This window comes from Mandrillus leucophaeus, unplaced genomic scaffold, assembly GCF_000951045.1.
Source record: "Mandrillus leucophaeus isolate KB7577 unplaced genomic scaffold, Mleu.le_1.0 Scaffold71, whole genome shotgun sequence".
Taxonomy (NCBI): domain Eukaryota; kingdom Metazoa; phylum Chordata; class Mammalia; order Primates; family Cercopithecidae; genus Mandrillus; species Mandrillus leucophaeus.
Genome location: NW_012107697.1, coordinates 1,097,261 through 1,113,338, shown reverse-complemented (window position 1 = coordinate 1,113,338; position 16,078 = coordinate 1,097,261). Strand labels below are relative to the sequence as shown.

General features: G+C 39.7%; 1 protein-coding gene across 1 annotated transcript; it reads left to right on the top strand.

Annotated features, from left to right (window-relative positions):
- Positions 1-5,443: 5,443 nt before the first annotated feature.
- Positions 5,444-15,281, top strand: MPZL2 (myelin protein zero-like 2). Its single transcript, XM_011964864.1, has 6 exons — positions 5,444-5,884; positions 6,882-7,048; positions 7,331-7,541; positions 9,771-9,918; positions 12,325-12,400; positions 14,411-15,281. Exons 1-5 carry the CDS (start codon positions 5,827-5,829, stop codon positions 12,386-12,388), a joined length of 648 nt encoding a protein of 215 aa, XP_011820254.1. The 5' UTR covers positions 5,444-5,826; the 3' UTR covers positions 12,389-12,400; positions 14,411-15,281.
- The last annotated feature ends 797 nt before the right edge of the window (positions 15,282-16,078 follow it).

Genomic DNA, 16,078 nt, shown 5'->3' with positions numbered 1-16,078 from the left:
TTCATTCAGATGTTTCTTAAGTTTCATCTTATCAGAGAGGTCTTCCCTGACCACCCCTTTCCCCTTTGTTCACTACTTTATTCCTTGTGTGCCCAGGAAAATGCCTGGCGTGTCATAGGTACCCAAAACATTTTTCTTAAATGAATGAATGAATAAATGATGTAGACCTTTGATTCACACCTATGTTTCTCTGACCCTAGAGCCTGTAGCTGCTAGCCAGCTACACTGGATGGTTCCTGTTTTGGGAAGCCTTCCCAAGGCCTCCAAGGCTGGCTGAAGGACCCTGGCCTCTGTGTTTCTCTGATCACAACTCATTTGTCACATTGCATTGCAATTGTCTACTTATTTGACTGTGTTTCCCAAGATATAGTTAGCAACTTGAGGGTACACACTAATTTCTTGTTTGGCATCTAGCACAATTTCTAGCAACAGGGCTCAATAGGTATTAGAATGAATCAATCTCTCTGAGTCTCAATTCCTCATCTATAAAATGGAGATATCTATGTATCGTCTTACAGTTATGGAGATCAGAACTAATATATGCAATATGCCTACCACAGTGCCGGGTACATAGTAGGCACTTGAAAAATAGTAATTTAAAATCATTAAGGGTAATTTTTATTCGTTAAAATCTACCAGTATTCTAAGGTATGTCTAAATTAGAATGATAAAATGTAATGATTCTCCAACACTTTATTACTGAATTTGTGTTGTCATTTACTTAATGCTGAAGAAACTTGGTGAATGTGGGAGCAAATTTCCCCTCAACATTTTATTATGAAAAATTTCAAACACGCAGAAAAATTTAAAGAATTATACAGTAAATACCTGTGTAACCCACCTAGGTTCTTCAGTTGACATTTTACCATGCTCGATCACATATCCATCCATCCATCCATCCACCCACCCACCCACCCACCCATCCTTCCTTCCATTCATCCATTTATCAATGAGTCTTATTTTTTTATGCATTTTAAAATTAAATTGCAGACATCAGGATGCTTCCCTGTAAATACTTCAGCACTAATGAGAGTTTAGAATTTGTTTACAATTCTTTTTAAAAAATTACTGAAGTAAAACTTACATTCAATGAAATGTACAAGTCTTAAGAGTATACCATTCAAAGAGTTTTGGCAAGTGCGTAACTCAAACCCCTGAAAAGATGCAGAACATTAATATCACTCTAGAATGTTCTCTCATGCCCCTCCAGTCAATCCCTGTCCCCATTCCCCCAGAGGCAAATGCTACTTTTATACTGTTTTTTATGACAAGGTAGTTTTGCCAGTTCCAGAACTTCATATAAATGGAATCAAAGAGTTTATACTGTTTTGTGTCTGGCTAATTTGCTGAACTTACTTTTGAGGTTCATTGTGGTGATATGTATCAGTGATTTGTTCCTTTTTATTGCTGAGTAGGATTCACGATATGAATATTCTACAAAGGATCCATTTTTCTGTTGATGGACCCCTGGGCTGTTCCAGTTTTGGGCTACTATGAATAAAGCTTCCATGATTATTCTCCTACAAATATATTTCTGTATATATAATTTCATTCATCTTGGAGTGGAATTGCCAGGGTGGCTGAGTATTTAGCTTCATAAGAAACTGCCAGCCCTTTTCCCAAACATCTTAACTAAGTATAGTCACAACTAAAATTTATTGAATGTTTTCTGTGGGTGCTGAGCACAGAGCTTTAGTTAATGTATTTCACTTGATTCTTACATCCAGACTATGGGGTAAATGTCATTGTTCCCATTTTACATATGAGATAACTGAGGCACAGAGAGTTAAATAACTGACCAAGGTCACATGGCTAGTAAGCAGCTGAGCTTGGATCTGGATCTAGGCAGGTTGGACTCTAGCTCCTATACGTCATGCCTCCTAGAATAGAGTAGTTAAAAAAAAAAAAAAAGTGGCTATTTCTTTTCTCAGGAAATTAATTAACTTCCTAAGAATAAAAAATTGGTCATGGTAACCAATTTTAACAAGAGATAACTGGAACAATAATAACAAGAGATGCTGTGTTCATCAATAAACACAATATAATGTAATATAATGTAAATTCTCACCACTATTTAGAGATGGTGTGCATGGTTAACAGGGAGGTAGATAAATTCATTTATCAAGGTCCCTTTATCCTCCTGAGAGGTTCCTCAAAGTTATCTTCAAAAATGCCCCATGTCTCTAGCCCTGCACAATCTACGTAGCTTCCCTTGAGAATAAGTGAAGTGTTAAACCACTTCAGAGTCTCTTCCTTGGGCTGGTTAATAAGGGCATGATGCCTCTCCTCTATAATTACCAGAGGAGCCTGAGGCTTATTGGAGAGGTGCATATCAGCTGTAATGAGGTGGGGCAGGAGAGCGTTCCCTCCCACGATTTTTCTAAACTCATAGAGGCTCAGTCTCAGGCCCAGACCTGTTTTGGAATATCTCTAGGAAACTTGAGGCAAGAAGGAGGGCCACAGGGAACACAACGATTCTTTTGGGCTAAGAGCCCACCTCTCATCTATGACTCTTGACAGCCTAGCCTCCCTCTCTCATCTTTGAAAAGCTCTCTAAACCAGGGGAAGTTTTGAAAAAGGATGCTGGAGATTGGAGTTGTTGATTGGGGAAGGCTGGGAGTCCGAGTCTTCGGAAAACAGACGTTAGGTCTACACTTTCATTCTGGCTCATAAGCCAGGAGACCAAACAAAAGCCAGGAGAGTAAGTGGTGGTTGGTGTCCCAAGACTTTCCTTCTCGTTTTTAATGGTTCTGGGAAATACCAAAGTAATTCTATTTCTAGAGATGCTCTTCTCGGGTCACATATTAGCCATCCCCAATGGTTATATTTGTCAGGATCAAGTCCACACTCCTTAGGATGGTGGATGAGGGCACTGTCCAGGTGGACCTAGCCTCTCACCTGGCCTACCACTCCTCCCTGTGATCTAGGTTTGAGGAATTGCATGCTAGTCCCTGTGGGTACCACATTCCCACCCATTTGTTCCAATAGGAAGGCCTTTGTTTCTCCTCTTTCCAGAATTCCTATTCATCCTTTAAGGATTGAATTTGAAAATCAAGAATGTGGTAATTATTTGTTTACTTCACCTGCCTATCTTATATGATTCCCTCCCAGGTAGAAATATTCTATGTATGTCTGAATTTTTTCTACTAAAAACATATGAACAGAAACTTTTGAGTAAACGAATGCTTTATTTGATCACTCTAAGAGCTAAATTATTTGTTTTCCTTGCTCCACAGAATGCTAATTTCATCTTAGCTGAAAAAAAGATTTTCGCCTAAGATGTTGAGAAAGATAACTTTTACAAATATTGATACAGGCCCACTGTCCCTTCAGTCTCCTGCGCCCCCAGTGAGTCTCCTGCTGGCTAAGGTCTAGATGCTTACTAGAAACCATTTTCTGGGAAATGTGTAGAGGGATGGGACAGATGAGATTCTTTCAAAAACTGTTGGTGTGTCACAATTTTAAATGACAATCAGGATCTTTCTCTGGAAAAGTTTAGAAAGAAAATGGTGTCTCTGAAAACGTTTCTTTTTAATTTCCAGAACTCCTCTTCCTTTCCTTCCATTTGCCTAGACACAAACATAACTTAGGCCTTATGTAGCTGCCTTCAGTTTTGGTCTAAGTCTGGCTGACTGACGTCCAGAAAACTGTGAGGGGCAAACATCCTTTTTCTTTAGCATTTTCTCTTCTTAACCTTCTACCCTTGGCCTCTTCCTTGCCCAGTGAGGTGAAATGGTTGACCGTGAAGCCACTCCTGCTAACTGGAAGCAACTGGGCATTGCCAGGCACTAAGCCAGGAACTTGAACTCAGCAGAGAAGTGGGATCTGGATAACTCCTGCCCCTCAGAGCAAGGCTGGCAGCCAGCTCATGGGCATTTGGCTACCTGGGGGAGGGATTTCTGCTCCTGACAACAGGCAGTTTGTTCAGTTCTTCCTGCCCTGATTCTTCTCCTGTTGCTTTTCACTGCCTCCCTGAGCTGTTTGGTAACTCTACCTCTCACAAGTTTTTGCAGTTTGCTGTAGACTTCAAAATCCTGGCTCTACCTCTCCTTCCTCTGTAGCTGCATTTCCCTGCAAAGTTGGAAGCCAACCAAGATCAAGTTTCTGTAACTCTTTTTCTTTCAGGGTCCTGGAGCTGAACTCTTCTGACCTACATACCCGAAAGGCTGTATCTTATCCTTCCTCACCACCATTTGAAAAGTTCCCACAGCAGACTGATTTTAGGTCCCTTTCTGACCTAGAAGCTGACAAAGGCGCCAAACAGTTTTCAGAAACTCTCCCCATGCTAACAGATTTTCACTAGCACACAGCTGGTCTGCATTTGGGGCAGCCTCTGTTTTCTGAGTTCCAACACAATGGATTTTTGTGGTTGTCTACCTGTTTTTGCTCCATGCCCATGACATCTTTCTCCTGTTACTGTTTTCTGCACTTCTGTATTCTCCTCTCTTTTGGTAGAATTTTCTCCTTTCTTCCCTCTTTATGATGTTTTATTTCTTTCTACTCACCCTGCCGCATTCTCTTGTTCCTGCCACCCTTTTTTGCTCTGGTTTCAACTAGGAGATTTTATGAGTGACTGAAGAGTTTCTAGACTGCTAATCCAGGGATAAGGGCAATCTATCTCTTTTCAGGGTTAGATTCCCAGTCCAGCCTACTTCTTAACTGCATGTGTAAGCTTCATCCCCCTCCTACCCATGTTTCTGTGCCGCTTCATTAATCTGTAACGATGACCCACCCTCTTTCCAGACAAGGAGACATCTTTTCTTGTTTAGATTACTCAGCTCTTTAGACTTCTCAGTCAGTTAGCTATTCTAAAAATGGCCGATGAAATCCGAGGCACAACAAAGTTATTACGAAAACCTTTTCCTTGAAAGCCCTGTGTCTGATTGCTCATATTAGCTGATATTTGGTGGAAAGAGCACTAGATTTTTAAGAAAAGTTCTGGTTTTGCCACATGGTAGCTGTGCAACCTTGGACAAATCATTTACCTTCCTCGGGTTCTTAGCGTCCTCACTGGTCAAATGGGAATGCTTCATGGGGCGTTGCGGAGATGAAATAATCAGCAGGAGAGCACTGTGTAGATTGCACTGGGATGGTAGGGTGAACGAGCAGGGATGGTGTCCTGATTTGTCTTTAAATTCTTCAAAGGTAAAGGATTGTTAAACGTGGAGATTTGATTTGGTTTGTTTCTGCCAGGTCTCCTGGAAAGCTACAAACTAGAAGAAGTGTAGAAATCCTTGTGGTAACAAGGGTATCAGCTTTTTGTCCACAGAGAGTCTTAAGGAATTCCGACTCCCATTTTGAAATTGTATCGAATCCAATCCCAGGGCAATGTGGCCCTGGGGTGGTGCTTCGAGAAGTGGAATCACTGCAGGACAGTTTCAACATTCACTTCCCAGGCAAGCCTAAAGCCTGTTTTAAAAGGGCGTGTAGGGGCCAAACCCATAACAGTCTGGGATATTTCAGACTGGCACCACCTCCTCTGGCTGTTTCCGAGGCCATCTAGAGGCCACAGCCCAGTCAGCTTAAATGAAAGTAAAGAGAGGGCTGCGGGAGTTTGGGACCTTTGTGCAGATGTGCTCATGCTCGTTAGAGTAGAGGGCGGGAGAGAGGAAAGGAAGGAGGGCATTGGGAGCCGAGGCCCCTCCTTTCATTTCAGAAAAGTGCACAGGCAGAGCGGGCTGAGTCACAGGCACAGGTGAGGAACTCAACTCAAACTCCTCTCTTTGGGAAAACGCGGTGCTTGCCCCTCCCGGAGTGGCCTTGGCAGGGTGTCGGAGCCCTCGGTCTGCCCGGTCTGGTCTCTGGGGCCAAGGCTGGGTTTCCCTCATGTATGGCAAGAGCGCTACTCGTGCGGTGCTTCTTCTCCTTGGCATACAGCTCACAGGTAAGAGCCGGCGGGCTTCTCTCAGCGTTTCCTCCTTCACTGCTCACTCTATAAAGTTAGCTAATTGTCTTAGAAGTTGCAAGACTTTTGTTTGGGAGTCTGAGCCACAGATACAGTTTGTTTTACTTTGGATTTTACTGAAACCAAAGTTGGTGGACTGTTTTTGGAGAACTGCTCTCGGACAAACAGGTTTAGGTGTGTTCAGCTGCCAGTGAATCAGGCACACAGAGGGCTTTCTAATCTCAGGTTACAGGCCATTTTTGTGTGTGTGGCTGTTCTCAACCTCCCACTGCTGGCAGGACTTGGCATTTGGATTTCTGTGTGTGGGTCTTGTCTGTGACTCTCAGCAACATCAGGAAAGTGGAGATTGTTAGAGAGAGACCTACTGTGGTTTTGAAAGTGCCCCAACACACACATTCTAAATGTAAATATCAAGGTAAAAAAAAATGCCACGTGGTATAAAGGTTCCAGGGGTGCAGGTGAACATAAGCTGTCTGGAGTTGATTCACTCGGTTTCTGCAATAGACTAGTAACCGTACGAAATCCACATAAGGACCCGTCTGGAAAACTTACCTGCTAGGAGACCACTTTACATACAATACATAATACTTAACCTTAATACATAATGTAATGTCTAATCAATGTTATGATTCGTTTTAATTTTTTGTTTACGCTTTCAATTCTATTTGCGGATGTTTGTAGTTTGTGATAACAGTTTTGAAGTCAGTACCACGAGGCGAGGCTATCACGCTGTGCAGAAAGCAAGAGCACTATGAAGGCTTGCTGTGTGGTAGTTTAGTTGTCACATGGAATGGGAGGGTCCAGATTGCATACGGGTAGGAGTACGTAGATTCTGGGTGAAAAGTTTGGGAGCCGGGGCATCTCAGTTTCACTTCACTTTAAGTCCTACTCAGATATTTATTTTGGAAGTGTCAGCAGAAGTTCTCACAATACTACATCCCCTGTTAACCCTTCTTTTTCTTCTTTTTCATTGCAGCTCTTTGGCCTATAGCAGCTGTGGAAATTTATACCTCTCGGGTGCTGGAGGCTGTTAATGGGACAGATGCTCGGTTAAAATGCACTTTCTCCAGCTTTGCCCCTGTGGGTGATGCTCTAACAGTGACCTGGAATTTTCGTCCTCTAGATGGGGGACCTGAGCAGTTTGTAAGTAGATTATTGTCATTTTCCAGGGTACTCTTGGTTAGGGAAATAATAAGCCAGTCCATTTCTCCTTTCCCTTCCAGTATTTTTCTTAGCAGCAAGCACAAGGTTAAGCTGGGAAACAATTCCTGGGACAGAGACTGAGAGGCCGTTGAAGGGGAAAGCAAGTGACGGAGCTGCAGACAGGACGGTTGGGTTTGCTGGTGTTTCAGTTCTGCTCCCACCATCTTGGTCTCCTTGCCTGGGTGCTGAGTAAGAAGACCTTTTGCCATTTCCCCTCTCTAGGTATTCTACTACCACATAGATCCCTTCCAACCCATGAGTGGGCGGTTTAAGGACCGGGTGTCTTGGGACGGGAACCCTGAGCGGTATGATGCCTCCATCTTTCTCTGGAAACTGCAGTTCGACGACAATGGGACATACACCTGCCAGGTGAAGAACCCACCTGATGTCGATGGGGTGATAGGGGAGATCCGGCTCAGCGTCGTGCACACTGGTAGGTTATTCAGGGAACAGTGGTTTTGGAAAGGATGAGAGCTTGTAGAAAAGAAAGGGGCAATCATTGTTAAGGCTGAGAGAGAGGGACAATCTTTTTTGATGGATAGAGAGAGGGACTAGCCCTTCAGAACTGGGAGCCTCAGAGGGAGACTGAAGAGTTCTGGGGTAAAAAGAGAAAGGCTTTGTTTGGCCCTGGAAAGAAACAGAAAGTAAAGCAAAGGAACTCAGAGAATCCGTTACAAAAATGGCATTGAGATTGTGAAAGGGAGAGGGAGAAATTCTTTGATAAAAGGCTTACAACAGGTCTGTTCACTCGCTCATTTATTCGAGACACTTACTGAGTACCTACTCCAATGCTAGGCACTGTCAAAAGTGCATGACATACACTATCTCATTGAACCCCCACACCACTCTAGGAGGCAGGTACTAATAATGGTAGCTAACACTTACTGAGCACTTCCCAAATGTCAGGGGCTTTACGTGACACATTTTATTTAATCTTTACATATCTCATCAGTTTATTGTGCATTTAATGCCTCCCATCTTGCCAACGAGGAAACGAGGCTCACAGAGGTTAAGTCACTTGCCCTGAGTCATGTAGCTGATAAATGGAGTAACTTAGGACTCAAACCCAATCAACTCTGAATCTAAAACTGTGTTCTAAACTGGTGCATTCTATTGTCTGTATCCCTATAAAGGACAATCTGGAAAACCATGCCAAGCAACAAAGAGCAAAGCACACGAAACTTACAAGTTGTAGATCTGGGTTTGAGTCATTGCTACCATTTACCAGCTATCAATAAGTCTTATTTTCCTCATCTGTAAAGTGAGAATAACACAGTGAGGATCATGATGAGGATAAAATGAGATAATAAATGTGAATATGTCCCAACCTCTGAATTGTACTTAATAGCTACCATACACTGAGTGTTTATTTTGTACAGGCACAGCATGGAACAACTTACATGAATTATTTTATTTTTTATTAAGAACTCAACAGATGAATATTGTTATCTCTATTTTATACATGAGGAAACTGAGGCTCAAAGAAGTTAATTACTTCAAATCACACAGCTAGGTATTTCAACCTAGTGTTCTCTGGTGTGTGCTCTTAACCAACACTACTCCAAACATATAAGCCTGAGAAGCGGTATGATTTCCTTTCATTCATAGTACAGTTTGAAACCATTTCTCAACGCCCCACCAATAGAGGACTGTGTGACCTTGCCGAAGTCATTTGAGTATTGAAAGAAATAATGTAATGGTTTGGGGGCTTCAGTTTCTTCACCTGCAAAATGAACAGGTTAAACAAACAAAAAATCAGTGGTTCTTAACATATGTGGGTAATTATTCTTTGAGAATCAAATGAAAGCCATGGCCCTGCTTCCCATAAAACAATGGAGACATACACAATGGATTCTGTGGGCTTGCAGACTACCTTCCATCCTTTTTCCCCACCCTCCTTCACAGAGTCAAGGCTGGGAACCCTGGGCTAGACATTCTCTAATGTCCTTTCTGGCTCTGAGGGCTTATGGAAGTATAATCAGCAATCAAGCTAAAGGACAAGAGAACCAGGGTTCACAGACTCTAGTGTGGCTTAGGGGACCTTCCCTCTGGTTTCCCTTTTCCATCATTTATCCACTAGACTGTAGCTTCTGATTAACTTTCCTATCCTCTCAGTGGCATGAGCTCCTTGAAGGTGATGTCTTTTTTGGCTCTGCATTTCTATCACAGTGCCAGGAACATAGCAGGCCCTCAATAAATCTGAATAAATGACTGACTGAGTGAAAGTGGTGAGAAGTCAGAGAGAAATGAGTTGGGCACTAGGTTTGATGAGGTTAGCAAAAACCTTACCCCATAGGTAGTTCAACCCACCCAGTGGTTTTCAAAGCTGCATCAGAATCACCTGGAGGACATGTTAAAACAGATTGCTCAGCCCCACCCCTAGTGTTTCTAATTCAGCAGGTCTGGGGTGGGGCCTAAGAGTTCCATGTTCTCAAGTGATATTGTTGCTGTTACTTCGAAGACCACACTTTGAGAACCACTAAAGTATGTGTATGGTTTTCCTATTGCTAGTAGGATTTACAAGGTAATATAGTATTTTATGCATAAAGATAGGAGAAAGGAAGATTCCATCTATTGATTAAACGCATCCCTATTATGTCATCAGATTTCATTGTAGTCCTCTTCTTTTTAGAATCCTAACTTAATCTTTTTCTCCTTACAGTACGCTTCTCTGAGATCCACTTTCTGGCTCTGGCCATTGGCTCTGCCTGTGCACTGATGATCATAATAGTAATTGTAGTGGTCCTCTTCCAGCATTACCGGAAAAAGCGATGGGCTGAAAGAGCTCATAAAGTGGTGGAGATAAAATCGTAAGGCTGGGCAGTTCTGGGAAAGTTCTAACACTCTAATGGGGACTCTTGGTATTTTGCAATGGGCTAAACAGTTGCTGAACAGATGTTTTTCCCTTTAAGTAAATCCTACATAAAAGAATTCACATTTGCAGGACAGATAAATTAGGTATGAACTAGTAACTTTACAAAAGCTTTCTCAATTTTACAAAATATTTCCTTATATGATTTCTTTACTATGGCGGGGGGGGGTTGATTTTATAAAAATCTGGTATGTAAAGCTTTTCTTAAAAATCCCTTATGTTTAAAGTGAAGCATACATTTGTAAAACCCACTGGGCTAGGCAGTCAGCAGGGCCACTATGAGTCAGTGCCTAGGAAAGTCTGTTGTGCTGATAGCAGGTGTTCATTAAACGTATTTTAAAATTGAGATAAAATTTACCTACCATAAAATTCACTCTTTTCATGTTCACAAAGTTGTGCAGCAATCATCACTGATTGCAGAACCTTTTTAAGCTTCCTCCCCTAAAGAAACCACATATCCCTAGCTATCACTCCCTATTATCCCCTCTCACCAGCCCCTGACAACTACTCATCTACTTTCTGTCTCTATGGATTTACTTATTCTGGACATTTCATTTAAATAGAATCATACAATATGTGGCCTTTTATGCCCAGCTTCTTTCACTTAGCATAATACTTTCAAGGCTCATCCTTGTTGTAGTATGTATTAGTATTTTTTTCCGTTTTATGACTACATAATATTCCATTGTATGAATATATTGTTTGTCCATTCAATTGATGGGCATTTAGGTTTTCTCTACTTGTTGGCTATTGTGACTAACGCTGCTATAAACATTCATTTACAAGCTTTTGTGTAGATCATATGTTTTTAATTCTCCTAAAAGTGGAATTGTTGGGTCATATGGTAACTCTGTCTAGTTTTTGGAGGAATTGCCAGACTGTCTCTAAACAGCTGGACTATTTTGCATTCCTATCAGCAATATATGAGGGTTCTGATTTCTCCACATCCTCCTCAACACTCATTATTGTCTTTTTTTAATCATAACCATGTATTAGGCCGTTCTTGCGTTGCTATAAAACAAACAAACAAACAAACCTAAGACTGGGTAATTTATAAAGAGGAGATTTAATTGGCTCACGGTTCTGTAGGATGTAGAAGCATGGTGCCAACGTTGGTTGGCTCCCGGGGAGGCCTCAGGGAGCTTTTACCGATGGCAGAAGGCACAATGGGAGCAGGCATTTCACATGGTGAGAGCAGGAGAAAGTGAGAGAGTTGGGGGAGGTGCCACATAGTTTTATAGGACCAGGTTTTGTGAGAACTCACTCACTATTAAAGTGAGTGTCCTTTGAAGTGAAGTATAGTGTCCTTTGAAGAACAAAAATTAAATTTTGTGAAGTCCAATTTATCTATTTTTTCTCTTTTGCTGCTAATGCTTTTGAGTCTCATCTAAAAAATCATTGCCTAATCCCCAAGACCATGAAGATCTATGGCTATGTTTTCTTCTAAGAGTTTTATAGTCTTAATTTTTACATTTAGATCTTTTGAGTTTTATTTTGAGTTCGCTTTTGTATATTGCTGAGACAGAAGTGCAAATTCACTTTTTTGCATGTGGATATCTAGTTGTTCCAGCAACATTTATTTCATTTCCTTAATAAGTAATTACTGAAATAAACAGACCTAATTTTTTTTTTTTTTTTTTTGAGTCAGAGTTTCGCTCTGGTTGCCCAGGCTGGAGTGCAATGGCATGATTTTGGCTCACTGCAACCTCTGCCTCCTGCATTCAAGCGATTCTCTTGCCTCAGCCTCCCAAGTAGCTGGGATTACAGGCATGCACCACCACGCCCAGCTACTTTTGTATTTTTAGTAGAGATGGGGTTTCACCATGTTCGTCAGGCTGGTCTTGAACTCCTGATCTCAAATGATCTGCCTGCCTCGGCCTTCCAAAGTGTTGGGATTACAGGCATGAGCCACCATGCCCGACCAAATAGAACTGATTTTAAGAAGCCTAAACAAACTCAACTCTGAGGTTCTAGTTTGAATAGAATCAATAAAGATGACTTAGGTCAACATAAAACTTTTTTTTTTTTTTTTTGAATAACAAATATAAATTAGAGGTGGGATACTCATGGTAAAATAAGGTGTCTGCTTTAAAACTCTGGAGTTCCCGAATCAGAATCCAAACTGTATCCTTTACATTCTGAAAAGTCTCTAAGTTCAGAGGTGTGACCATTATTAATTAGATGGCACCAGTTTAGCTCTGTGTAAACTTCAATTGACTCCCAAGTGCATGTAATTCTTCCAAAAATATGGGGGGAAAATACTTTACTTGAAGCTTCTGTGGGATTTGCCTACTTGCTTCTTGTCTTGTTCACCTGACATTCGGTTTCTGCTTCTTTGTTACAGAAAAGAAGAGGAAAGGCTCAACCAAGAGAAAAAGGTCTCTGTTTATTTAGAAGACACAGACTAACATTTTTAGACGGTAAGGTTCACAAATAGGTTGATTTCTTTCCTCAGCTTTCTGACGTGTCCAGCCCATCTCTAATGAGGACTCCCAGATCACTTTATGGCTGTTAGGTGTCTCCCATATGAAATTAGAGGAGCTGGGTCAGGGAGACAAAAGTCTTCTGTTAGTCTTATGGATAGCTCCTCCTTCGAGTGTATTTTGTGCAAAAGATTAAGAAGTTGGACTGTACTGCCATTAAAGCTGAGAGAATTCTAAGGTTATTTGTGGCTTCGGGGTTATATTTATTACTACTACTACCAATAAATATTCAACAAGTAAATAAATCTTTTTTAAATCAAAAGATTAGCATCTGCTTATTCTGTTTTTTTTTTTTTTTTTTAATTGTAAACCAATTATGGTATTAAGAGAGTGACTCAATAGATGTATCTGGCAGTTTTTACAGGAGAGCTTTTGTACTATCTGCAATTGATTTCAACTCTTCTCATTTAGTTATTGGCACTAATAACTACATGAAATGAATCCAGTTTTAGTGGTGTATAATTTTATTTTTCCAGTTTTCAGGTTCATCGGACTTAAAAAGTAGGATAATTTATTTTTCTTTTCTTTGTTTTTGAGACAGGGTCTCAATCTGTTGCCCAGGCTGGAGTGTAGTGGTGCGATCTCAGGTCACTGCAACTTCCCCCTCCCAGGCTCAAGTGATCCTCCCACCTTAGCTTCCAAAGTAGCTGGGACCATGGGTGCGGGCCACTACACCCAGCTAATTTTTGTACTTTTTGTAGAGATGGGGTTTCGCTATGTTGCCTAGGCTGGTCTCACTTGAGCTCAAGCGATCCACCTGCCTCAGCCTCCCAAAGTGTTGGGATTACAGGCGTGAGCCACTGCACCCGGCCAATTTATTTTTCATATGCTCAGAATTTCTCCCATTCTCTGAAATAGGTCCACACATTTAATTTCTAGATGTTATAAATCCAGACATGCAAACAAATTTTACACTCATAAGAAAGTTCTTGATATTAATGACTTTATCCTGTAAAACTCTGGCTCTCTTACATGGGAGAAAATTTTTATAGACCATTATTAGTTGCAAAGAGGGTCACATTTTTATAGGCTAAAGCTCCAGTGAAAGACCTCAAAGATTTATAAAATAAAATATGGAGAAAAATGATCGTATTGTAAAATCAGAAAACCAAAATTAACATCAGGGAGTTTTTACCAACCAACGGTTATTGTCTTTTTAAAATTAAGGGGATTATCTAACAAGTTGGGGTCATGGAAAATAAATATGGGAGATGTTTTAAATCAAAAGAAACTTAAGAGATGAACACAATCAAAGCACAATGTGTGATCCCCAACTGAATGAATAATAGTGTGAACAAGCTTGTTGTAAAAAAAAAAAGCTTAGAGGGACAATTGGGAAAGTCTTGAATATGAAAATGTTAAATATATGGATAATATTAGGGAATTATTTTTAATTTGTATTAAGTATAGTGATGGTATTGTAGTTATACAGAAAATGTACCTATTTTGAAAAATGCTTACTGGAGTATTTAGGCGTAAATGTCAGCAATTTGCTTTAAAAGCACAGGAAAAAAGCAAATAAAACAAAAAAGGCTTCAGAATTAGGTGATGGGACAGATGAGGTAAGAAAAGAAAAGAATGAATTAATGAATTTAAGGGATGGGTAAATTCCACACACTCTCTTCTCTACTTTTCTGTATGTCTGATTTTGTTTGTAATGAGAGTGAGAAGTGGGGAGAATATGGAATGTATGTGTGTGAGCAAGTTGTGGGTCATCCAAGTGTCCATGCAAGGTACTTAGAGGCTATGATTTAAGGATACTAACTCTGAAAATTATGTAATAAGGATTAGGAAACTTCTTTTAAAAATTAAATTGGGGGAGAATATGAATATTTTCCCTCAGAATATTTTCTTTCTAATAACATATATGTAATTCATAACGCCAAGTATTCCTATTGCACTCTTCTCAAATATGTTATCCATTTAAACTTTTGTTTTGTGTTTTAGGAAGCTGATGATTTCCAAGAACAAGAACCCTAGTGTTTGTTGAAGTTAATGGAAACTTTTCTTTGGCTTTTCCAGTTGTGACCTGTTTTCCAACCAGTTCTACCGCATATACAAGCAACATCCCTCTGGAGCCAGCACAGTGCTCTTCCATATCACCAGTCATACACAGCCTCATTATTAAGGTCTTATTTAATTTCAGAGTGTAAATGTTTTCAAGTGCTCATTAGGTTTTATAAACAAGAAGCTACATTTTTGCCCTTAAGACACTATAGTGTTATGACTTGTATACACATATATTGGTATCAAAGGGGATAAAAGCCAATTTGTCTATTATATTTCCTTTCATTTATTTCTTTTAGCAGCACTTCTGCTACTACAGTTAATGTGTTTACTCTCTTTCCTTCCCATTATTCTCAATTAAAAGGTGAGCAAAGCCTCCTCGGTGTTTTTGACTAACAGTAAATCGTAAATTCAAACTGTTAAATGGCAATTTGATTTTTATGTCTCTCCTTAACTAGGAGACACATCTTGTTTTAATGAATTTCTTTCAATATTCCAGGTGATAGATTTTTGTTGTTGTTTTGTTAATTAATCCAAGATTTACAAAAGCACAGCGCTAAATCACACAGTAACTACAAAAGGTTGCATAGATATGAAAAGACTGGTAGATGCCATTGCAGGATGAATCACCTGTCACTTTTCTTCTGTGCTGGGAAAAATAATCAACAATGCGGGTCTTTCATGAGCAGTGACAGACTGTTTAGCTTACTATGTTGCCCCCCAGTTCAATGATCTATAATAACAGAGCAAAGCCTATGCTCATTTGCAGACTGGAATCATTAAGCAGTTTAATAAAAATATCGTGAAACAGTATATTACAAGTTTGAAAATTCAGGGCTGGTGAAAAAAATCAACTCTAAATGATGATAATTTTGTACAGTTTTATATAAAACTCTGAGAACTGGAAGAAATTGTTAACTTTTTAAAAAAAATTCTAATTCACTTGTTTATTTTGGGGGAGGAAGGCTTTGATATGGAGCACAGAAATACCAAAACTACTTTAAATGGAAAAAAAAAATTTTATTCTTTCTTTCCCCTATACTGGTAGATAAAGCAAACTTTATAAGTGGGCTATTGAAAGAAAAGTGCCTTTTAAAAGTGTTTAGTTTCCCAGTGTCTTTTCCAAGCCTCAGATACAGAAGTATTTGTTCAAAGGATAGAAAACATCTAAAAGTTTAGGCTCAAGATCAATGTTTACAGACTGATATTTTCAGTTTTTAATTGACTGGGCTGCAGATGTTATTTCTTTTAAGAAACTGGAATTTTCAAAAATTATCTGTATTTAAATGTATGGACCTTGATATTTTTCCAATACTATTTTTTAAAAAATTGTTTGATCTACATATGAACCTCAATTCTGAAATTCATTACATATCTGTTTCATTCTGCCTTTTATACTGTCTAAAAAAGCAAAGTTTTAAAGTGCAATTTTAAAACTGTAAATTACATCTGAAGGCTATATATCCTTTAATCACATTTTATATTTTTTCTTCACAATTCTAACCTTTGAAAATATTATAACTGGATATTTCTTCAAACAGATGTCCTAGATGATGGTCCATAAGAATAATGAAGAAGTAGTTAAAAATGTATGGACAGTTTTTTCAG